General features: G+C 36.7%; 1 protein-coding gene across 1 annotated transcript in view; it reads left to right on the forward strand.

Annotated features, from left to right (window-relative positions):
* Positions 1-10,537, forward strand: part of GPNMB (glycoprotein (transmembrane) nmb) — a 27,068-nt gene that overhangs the window by 6,326 nt on the left and 10,205 nt on the right. Inside the window, exons 2-6 of the mRNA XM_010839048.1 lie at positions 22-174; positions 2,080-2,223; positions 4,112-4,276; positions 6,859-7,017; positions 7,345-7,656. Of these exons, the coding sequence (XP_010837350.1) occupies positions 22-174; positions 2,080-2,223; positions 4,112-4,276; positions 6,859-7,017; positions 7,345-7,656 (933 nt within the window). The remainder of the gene's footprint in view (positions 1-21; positions 175-2,079; positions 2,224-4,111; positions 4,277-6,858; positions 7,018-7,344; positions 7,657-10,537) is intronic.

Here is a 10,537-nt window from a genome sequence, read left to right on the forward strand (position 1 = left end):
TTTTTTCAAATATTGTTATAGGTTTTCATGATGTGCTGAGTAACGAAAGACCTTCTGGTTATATGCGGGAGCACAACCAATTAAGTGGATGGTCATCAGATGAAAATGACTGGAATGAAAAACTCTATCCAGTGTGGAAGAGGGGAGACTCGAGGTGGAAAAGCTCTTGGAAAGGTAAATCAAAAGACTCAAAAAAAAAAAAAAAAGACTCAAACAACTGTAATTTCTTCTTCTTTTCTTTTTTTTAGTTTCAAATGTATAATAGTGATTCAGTTTTTTAAATCAAAGTATTTGGTTTGCAATGTGTTAATTTTTGCTGTATAGCAGTGATTCAGATATATATGTATGTACATATTTATACACATTCTTTTTTTAAAATATTCTTTTCCATTATGGTTAATCTTAAAATATTGAATATAGTTCCCTGTGCTACACAGTGGGACCTCGGTGTGTATCCATTCTATGTGTACCAGTTTGCTTCTGCTGACCTCAAACTCCCCCACCTCTCCTCCCCCTTGGCAACCACAGTCAGTTCTCTGTCTGTGAGTCTGTTTCCATTTCACAGATAGGTTCATTTGTGCCATGTTTTACATTCCACAAATAAGTGATATCATGTGATATTTGTATTTCTCTGTCTGACTTACTTCACTTAGTATGATAATCTCTAGTTCCATCCGTATTGTTGCAAATGGCATTATTCCGTTCTTTTTTATGACTGAGTAGTATTCCATTGTGTATATGTACCACATCTTCTTTATCCATTCCTCTCTTGACGGGCATTTAGGTTGTCTCCATGTTTTGGCTATTGTGAATAGTGCTGCTATGAACATAGAGATACACGTATCTTTTTCAATTGTAGTTTTTTTCTTGCTATTTGCCCAGGAGTGGGATTACTGGGTCATGTGATAATTCTTTTTTTTTTGTTTGTTTGTTTGTTTTTTTTTTTTTGTCATGTGATAATTCTATTTTTAGTTTTTTTATGAACTTCCATACTGTTTTCCACAGTGACTGTACCAATTTACATTCCTACTAACTGTGCAAGAGGGTTTTTCTCCATACCCTCTCAAACATTTATTATTTGTAGGCTTTTTGAAGATGGCCATTCTGACTGGTGTAATGTGGTACCTCATTGTAGTTTTGATTTGCATTTCTCTAAACATCTTTTCATGTGCCTGTTGGCCATCTGTTTGTCTTCTTTGAAGAAATGTCTACTTAGGTTTCCAGCCCATTTTCCAGTTGGATTGTTTGTTTTTTGTTGTTGAGTTATATGAACTGTTTATATATTTTGGAAATTAATCCTCTGTTGGTCAAATCATTTGCAAATATTTTCTTCCATTCTGTTGACTGTTTTTCATTTTATTTATGGTTTCCTTTGCTGTGTAAAAGCTTGTGAGTTTGATTAGGTCCCATTTGCCAAACAGCTGTACTTTGTTATTTCAGTTCGTGCTGTATGTAGGTGGTGAACTCTATCCACGGAAGCGACCATGAGTGACAGTGCACTAGTTAGCAAGTGGGAGGCGCCCGGATTGGCCGTCTTCCCTTTATTGTCACAGTATCACTTTCTAAACTCCTCACTCTCCTCCACACAGAGTTTAATCTCCTTAGAAATGTACATTTGGTACCTCTTGGAAGATTTTGAAAAGCAAGCAGGTTTAATGGGGGAATGGTCATCTTCAAAGGTTCTGAGATTCCAGAGCACTTTGACCGGCTCAAAAGCGTGATTAGAAAGTTATTATCTTTCCATTCACATCAAAAATGAATGACTCCTTCAGTCATTCACTTTGAAATTAAAAATTACAAACCTTTAATACTTGTTTCCTCAATCAAACAGATTTTTAATTATTTAAGTAATTGTTCTCTCTGTGGTCAGAGAGTTCTTCAGTTGGTCTGACTTTCCAAGTTCATCTTCTGGAGTGTTGTACTCTGACAGCAAAAGCTGGGAATCCTGCAAATAATTTATTGTAAAGAGGCAGAAGGATCCTCTGGCCCTTACTTGTAGATTTAGCTTCCTTTTTTTTATTTATCAGTGAAAAGGACAAGAGATGTTTCATCACTGAGCTCCTTGTTTCTATGTCCTAGGAGGCCGTGTGCAGGCGGTTCTGACCAGTGATTCCCCCGCACTGGTGGGCTCAACCATAACATTCGCAGTGAACCTGGTATTCCCCAGATGCCAAAAGGAAGATGCCAGTGGCAACATAGTTTATGAGAATAACTGCAGAAATGGTAAGGAATGTTATTCACATCACAGGAATGGAATTCTGGCTTCTCAAAGAATAGTCTGATAACTCTTCATTGATCAGATCAGTTTCTGCTCACAGAAAGAACATGGCTAGCACAAATGATAAAATGCATATATTTTGGTTTTGCTTTGCTCTTAGTTAAAGCAGAGAAGCTCTTTGTCCAAGTTAAAGAGCACAAATGATTATAGACACATCAAGGGGAATTATCTTGTTTTAGAACTCAACAGCCTTAAAAACTCAAGTAAGTACTAAAATTCTTCAATCAGAAACAAGACTAGTAAGGGCAGTGATGATCTGATTTTATTACTTAGAACTTCTATTAAACTGCCAGTGGTTTATTTCTTATTGATTCATCTTCCAATGAGGAAAACAATAAATTCTGTATAGAAAGAGTTTGATAATTTAAAAGTATTGTATTTAGTAGCCTGTAGCTTTTTTTTTTTTTTATGCTTTTTTCCCCCTAAACAAGTTGATTCTTACTAATGTTTCAAATGACAATGCAGTTCTCTTTTACATGAAAGAGTCCATGTAAAAAAACTTTTACATGGGAAGTTTTATAAAGTATCTCTCACTGTTAGAAGAAATGAGAGCTCTTGAAAGAAATGACTGATTCCAGGTGTAGGACAGGACACTAGCAAGTGATCCAGGGACATCTTGTGCCAGTAAACAAGGAAGTAATGGGGATATGTCACAGGGACACAGAGGCAGCTTGAGGGGCCCCTACTGGCCATGTGTGGGACAATTTAAGAATAAAAAATAAATAGTGGCTGTAATAGACAGATAAATAAAAGGCTCTCCATAAATGTCAATGAACATAAAAAAAAGAGGATGAGAAGATTGTTCCAGATGAAAATATATTGATCATGACTTGTTTAAAGTGGAAAATGTCATACATACAGAAAAGTAGTGAGCAAGTAGATAGTAATTCAGCAAGTTTAATGTTTTTTTTCTGTTTGCTTCCATCTATCTGTATTTCTATTTATACATCTTTTTTCCAAATCATTTGAAGATGTGAAATAGCCATGTGTAGGATGTAATCCTTGATTGGACTCTGGTAGGGATGGTAATTGGAGAAGGCAATGGCACCCCACTCCAGTACTCTCACCTGGAAAATCCTATGGATGGAGGAGCCTGGTAGGCTGCGGTCCATGGGGTCTCTGGGGGTTGGACACGACTGAGCGACTTCACTTTCACTTTTCACTTTCATGCATTGGAGAAGGAAATGGCAACCCACTCCAGTTTTCTTGCCTGGAGAATCCCAGGGACAGGGGAGCCTGGTGGGCTGCCGTCTATGGGGTCACACAGAGTCGGACATGACTGAAGCCACTTAGCAGCAGCAGCAGGGATGGTAATGGTATGCTTATGAAGGAGAATGTCTTTATTCTTAGAAGTGTGCTGAAGTCTTTAGGAGAAGAAAGTCATGATGTCAAATGAGTTAGGGGGAAAAAGCTACAGATAGAATGAATCAAAATAAAAAGATACAGCATCCCTCAGTTTGGTTTGAATATGCTTGTTATTTGGAGCCCCAATATGAAGATAAACATATTAAATGATATCTCTGAACTTTTCTGAAAAATTGCTTTATATACATATACATATATATTATGTATATATATATATATACACACACATATACAACATACATATATTGCTTTATATGCTTAATATAACTCATTGAAATACAACATGTAGGTAGAAAAAGACCCAAATCATAAAGGTACCATTAGATGAATTCTGAATATTAGGGTGTTAATTGTCCAACTGTATCTCAGCTAGTTATGAAAAAATATGAACAGTTATTTAATTCAGTGATGAACCTTGAGCATTCTGAGTCCAGACGACAATCATGGTGTGCCTCTTTCTCTGTTTAGATACTGGTGCATCTCCTGACCTGTATGTTTACAACTGGACAGCATGGACAGAGGACAGCGACTGGGGAAACGACACGAGTGAAGGCCATCACAACGTGTTCCCTGATGGGAAGCCTTTCCCTCGCCCCTGGAAAAAGAATTTTGTCTACGTGTTCCACACACTTGGTTGGGCTATTACAATCCCCGCCCCCCCAGTTTCTTCTTTACCTTTCCTTAAAATTTTTAATTTTTTTTTCTTTTCTCATTCTATTATTGAGAATTACAACACCTGGCATTTAACAATTACTCTTTTAACTTTCCTTCAGTGAGGGATAAAAATAAAATCTTGGTTAGCCTTGCCGTTTTTCTGGGACATAAAATAGTTAAAAGGAGAAAAAGACAGGTTTGGCTTTCTTTAAAAAAAAAAAAAAAACTACTCAATTTGTTTCTGTCTAAAACAGTAATATGAAAAATGATATTTGAATGGCATATGGATGGTCATTTGTTGATTTATTCTTTGATTTCTTATGTTTTAAAAAGAATTTTAAAGAATTAGACTTGTACTCTTAGTAGAAAATTTGGAAAATGCAGAAAAGCGCAAATGAAAAATCAGTCATCGTAATTCATACCAGAGATTATCATTGTTAACATGATGATGCTTTCTCTACTAGTATTTCTTTCTTTTTTCTGGTATTTCTTGATTAAGATCATAACATATACACATTTTGGTCAAAATTATGAGCATTGACTAAAATTCTTATGCAACTTGCAGGATCTTAGTTCCCCAACAAGGGATCAAACCCAGGTCCTGACAGTAAAAGCACTGAGTCCTAATCACTCAAGAGACCACCAGGGAATTCTCTAAAATTCTTTATATACATTATTTTAATGACTATATAATATTCTATCATATAAAAGTAAAATAATCTAAATACTCTTCTTCTTTGACATAACCTATCTTCTTTTTTTTTTAACCATAAGTGGAATCCGTTTTGCTTTATTATTAGTGATTATTTTTTTAGCCTCCGAGGACTAAATTTAGGTTATTAGTAACAAAGCTGCTAAATTCTTAGTTTAAAATCTTAGGTTCCATCTGGTTCTGAGTGGTTCCAATTTGCTAGCCATCACACAAACTCCAAATTTCAGAATGTTTTGTCATCTTAATGAATTTCAGAGAGCTTTTCTTTCTTCAATTATTTACAAATCAAAGCAACATATTAATAATACACTCCAGTTGAACAAAGTACAAAATATATAACAAATACTATGCTCGTTGATTTAAAGCAAATTTTTTTCAGGGCTTTGTGGCCCTGTCAGTTAACTCTCCAAATGTCATTTCTTTGACCTGAAATGACATTTGTCATGTGCATGGAGTCACATAAGCTCACTAACACTTCAGATTCTGTTTAGCCTAGTTAACATCCATTAACTTAGCTAGTTAAGATGTCTTTATTTAACATCAGCTTTTAGTCCAGAAATTGCTGTTTTCATAACAAGATTGTTTTGAATTTCCTTTTTCTGCTGAAGTCTCAGAGTTAATGGATATTTTCTCTCAGCTAAGTGCTGCCACTGTGGTCTTACCTCTGGGTGCCAGAACTAGCATTTCCTCACGTATCACTAATTCCAAGAGACATGTCTTCCCCCTATAATCTCTAACAGAACTGCCTCTGCATTTCAAGGTAAAGGGGGATCCTGAACCTTTATTGACACCTTTTTTTTTTTTTTGCCATACCTCACGGCATGTGGGATCTTAGTTCTCTGACCAGGGATCAAACCCATGCCCCCTATAGCAGAAGCACAGAGTCTTAACCCTTGGACTGCCTGGGGAAGCACCCTCTTTCCTGACACCTTTGATCATGTGATGAATGTGGTCTTTAAACATCCCCGTCTTACAAGTATCCATCTTCTAATACCTTTTGTTCCATGACACATCTATGACAGGTGCCTCAAAAAGATTAGAAAAATCTTTGAGCCCTAAAAGAGAGAGAATTACTGTCACTAGCTAGTCAGTGGTGATTAGATTTACTTTACAGTTGGAGAAAGAAAAAGGACTCAAGGGTCCTAGAAATGTCAACGAAACTACTTCATTCCTTTTCATACCCACCATACCTGTTTCTTTTTCATCACTGCATTTTCATATACAAATATTATTATTAGAAGGTGGAGGAATCTAGTTCCCTAAAAGAAAAAAAGTTGCTCAGCAATATAGCTGAACTAGTAATATTATTGGAGAAGGAAATGGCAACCCACTCAAGTGTTCTTGCCTGGAGAATCCCAGTGCCTGGGGAGCCTGGTGGGCTGCCGTCTATGGGGTTGCACAGAGTCGGACACGACTGAAGCGACTTAGCAGCAGCAGTAGCAGTAATATTATTACAAAAATAAGGTAGATTTTTAGATATATTTTTTAACTCCCTTGGACACTTCACTGTTACATTAAATGTATTTTCTGTAGGAAACACATGTATTTCAAGTGCCAGGTCACTTACTTATAGTATTTGTCAACTAAGGACTAACAGCATTATCCCACTTAAACAGCTCTTTTCATTTTAGTCAACATATACAACTACATTTATTTATTTGTGGATTTTATAAGGTTTTATATAAAAATAAGCACTGTCTTCCTTTCTGAAGGAACCAAGACCGCATCCCCACCCTGCTTTTCCTTTCTCAAAACAATCTGTAAATGGTAGTTGTTAGTCTTTAAGGAACATCAACTTTCTATAATGATATGATGTAGCCAATAACTAAACATTTCTATCTTCTCAAAGGTCAGTATTTCCAGAAATTGGGACAGTGTTCAGTGACAATTTCCATCAACACAGCCAATGTGAGTCTTGGCCCTCAAATCATGGAAGTAACTGTCTATAGAAGACACCGACGGGCATATGTTCCCATCGCAAAAGTGAAAGATGTGTATGTAGTAACAGGTGAGTGATATGAGCTCTGAATTAACAGAGGACGAGGCGCTGAGTTCTGGTGATGTTAGCGGGTTTGAAAAAGTAGAACCAAATATTCTGGGTTAGGTTACACTTCATCTGGACTCCTTCTCAACCTCATATATTTAATAACATATTCCATCTGTGTTTTCTAAAGTAAACCGAGAAAACTCTAGAAAACTTGCATTAGAAAAGGGGAAACGATGCTGAATTATCCCCTCGTTTTAATATCTAAACTAAAGGCACTGTTGAAGTCACCCACTTAAAATCAAGCAATCGTACCCTCTTTCTTTCTTTTTTTTTGGATGTACATTTTAGATCAGATTCCTGTATTTGTGACTATGTCCCAGAAGAACAATCGAAATTCATCTGATGAAACCTTCCTCAGGGATCTCCCCATTACGTTCAGTGTCCTGATTCACGATCCCAGCCACTTCCTCAATGAGTCTGCCATTTACTACAAGTGGAACTTCGGGGATAATACTGGTCTCTTTGTTTCCAACAATCACACTTTGAATCACACCTATGTGCTCAATGGAACCTTTAGCCTCAACCTCACTGTGCAAGCTGAAGTGCCTGGACCTTGTCCTTTGCCTTCACCCAGACCTCCAAAAACCACCCCTCCTTTGGGTAAGTGTTTTCCAGGTTAATTATTGTTGGCAGGGCTCCTTAACAGCTAGAAAAAAATTCATGTGGTTTGTATAATTAGATCCTTAGTTAAAGAGATTATGTAAAGACTCTGCAGTGATTCCATTTTCTGCCTGTTGATTTCCTTTAGTTACTTATCATGGTGTTGTTAGAATATGGAAGAAAGGAGAATATGTTTAAAGTCACTTGGTGGCTCATATATACAGTTCCTTGTTATGTGTACAGGTGCCTTCCCCCTTCCAGTCCTTCACATTTCTGTTTGCCTCCCAGTTTTTCTAGTTAAGAGGAGACACATTATCCCCTCATAAACATTCAGGCCATTCCATTGTCCTTTCTCCCTTTCCACACTCCCTCCCCCACTTCCATTCTCCTCCCCACCCTGCCCACATCCACTCCATGTCCTATGAAAACTCAACCATGTTTAAAAGTAGTTTACAAAGGGCTCTAAAAAGAATAAACCTTGAGAATATTTCTTGGCTGGCCGACTGGAAAGATTCCAGACACTAAAATTATTCTAGATATAAGGCATAGTTAATTAAATCCCAACTTCTCATAATAATATATGGGGACATTCAAGAAGTTCTTGAGCATTTACTTTGAGAAGCATTAGCTTTCATCTAATTCCGCACCCTACCCCATGCCATCACCGTCCTTCCCCACTCAGCCGTGAATACATCTTCCATCCAGGCATCCCAGGGATGGCAGTAGACTGACATCCTCTCACTGGACACAAGAGGGTGCCATCGCCAAGTACACACAGAACACTCCCTGGAGATGTCCAGACTTGTTGCAGTTGGCTTTTTTTTAACCCAAACCTATTAGATATAAATAATAAACTGTTATTAATAAATAAGTGTGTTGTTAAAAAAAAACTTATTAAGTCAAGCATAACTAATGCCAGACACTGTAAGTTGTTACTGATTTTGCTTTTTTGGGGGAAATACTTTTAATTATAAAATGAATGCATATTCCTTAGAAAAAAATTAAAATTCAGAAATTTCAAATAAAAGTGAGAGCTCCTCCTTATTCTCTTCTCCCGAGTTAAACCCTGTTAAGAGTTGGTAGTGTTTCTTTCCAGATCTTTTCTGTGCCATTACAAACATATTCCATAAATACAAATAGGATTTGTGGTCTTAATTTTTAGGTAGATGGGTTCACACAATATATATTGCTTTACAATTTGCCTCTTTTCATTTAACAAACATCACAGACATCTTTCCGTTATCAGTACATGTAAGTGTAATTCATGTTATTCAACAACTTATTTATTTAACCATTCTCTTACTGATGGACACTTCAGTTCATTCTAATTCGTATTATAAATGTAACTGCCTTGAACAACTCTAAACATATAGCTTTGTTTTGGCATTTCTGGAGAAGAGTCAGTTTATTTATCTACAAGACTTGATGGTCTTCCTTACAAATAAGGACACCAAGTGTAAAATTCAAAATAAATTACAGATGCTTGCTTTGTCTGTCTAGAAATTCCTGAGTGGTAAAGGTCTTAATGTTAGGTCATTTAATGTTAGTCTATTTTGAATTGCATTTTTATAAAGCAAGATTATTTTTCTTAGAACATATTTATATCATAACATATGCAAAAGATATTTTAAGTCAAAGAAAGAATATTTTAAGTGTGTTATTATTTTCTATAGGTTAAACCATAAGATAGAAGGTAGCAACCTTATGAATTCATTACATTTTATAGTGAAAGGAAGCTGCTTGACTTCATCTAAAGGTGTTAGATCAACCATAATCAATCCCCAAATGCCGTAAAACAACTGTGAGACTTGGAGGGACAGAAATATGTAATGGGAGCCAAGGTGATGATAAGAGTCAGCCCATGACTTGAGAAAGTGGTTAGAGTGCTTGTCCTCTGGGGGAGAGAGCATTTTTAGCTACACAGACCATATTAACAGGCTGGGGTTGTTGAGCACTGGATTACTATTTGACCAAAAATTATGTTGTCTCTGCTTTGGTAAGGGGCTTCCAAATAAGTACAGCTATTACATAGAAACCAAATGCAACCACAGGAGTGAGACACAAGCAAAGTTGAAGTGGTGACTCAGGGGGATAATTACATTGTAGGATAGACAGGTATGTACTAGCTTTAAACCACAGAATTCTCTTCCCTTAGCTAACAGTGCCACTGATCATTTTTCAGACTTTTGTGCACAAATCTAAAAAGAAAAACCTTTCCAAGACTGATGCTAATCAGTGTTATAATATGTATATGATATATGTATTTATGCATGGCTTCCCTGATGGCTCAGTGATAAAAAAGCTGCCTGCCAATGAAGGAGACTTAAGAAATGTGCGTTCGATCCCTGGGCCAGGAAGATTCAGTCATGGCAACCCACTCCAGTATTCTTGCCTGGAGAATCCATGGACAGAGGAGCCTGGTGGGCTATAGTCCATGGGGTCACAAAGAGTCCATCACAACTGAAGTGACTTAGTATGTATGTGTGTGTGTGTATAACGTATATATGTGTGTGTGTGTGTGTGTGTGTATATATATATATGTCATGTTGTATATATAGATCATGTTTTATATATATATATATCATATATATATATATGTCATCTATGTATGTGTGTATGTATGTGTGTGTACGTGTGTGTGTATATATATATATAAAATCTCCTTGCAGTCCAGGGGACTCTCAAGAGTCTTCCCCAGCACCATAATTCAAAAGCATCCATTCTTCAGCACTCAGCCTTCTTATGGTCCAAACTATAAAGGAGTTTTCTAGGGAAGAGGCAGCCATCCCTAATACCCTTCACCAACATATCTTTTCCTTTGGAGCTCATCCGTTAAATCTCAGAATACAATGAATGATTACCCTGCAACTTCCAAACAACC

This window comes from Bison bison, unplaced genomic scaffold (assembly GCF_000754665.1).
Source record: "Bison bison bison isolate TAMUID 2011002044 unplaced genomic scaffold, Bison_UMD1.0 scf7180017864109, whole genome shotgun sequence".
Classification (NCBI taxonomy): domain Eukaryota; kingdom Metazoa; phylum Chordata; class Mammalia; order Artiodactyla; family Bovidae; genus Bison; species Bison bison.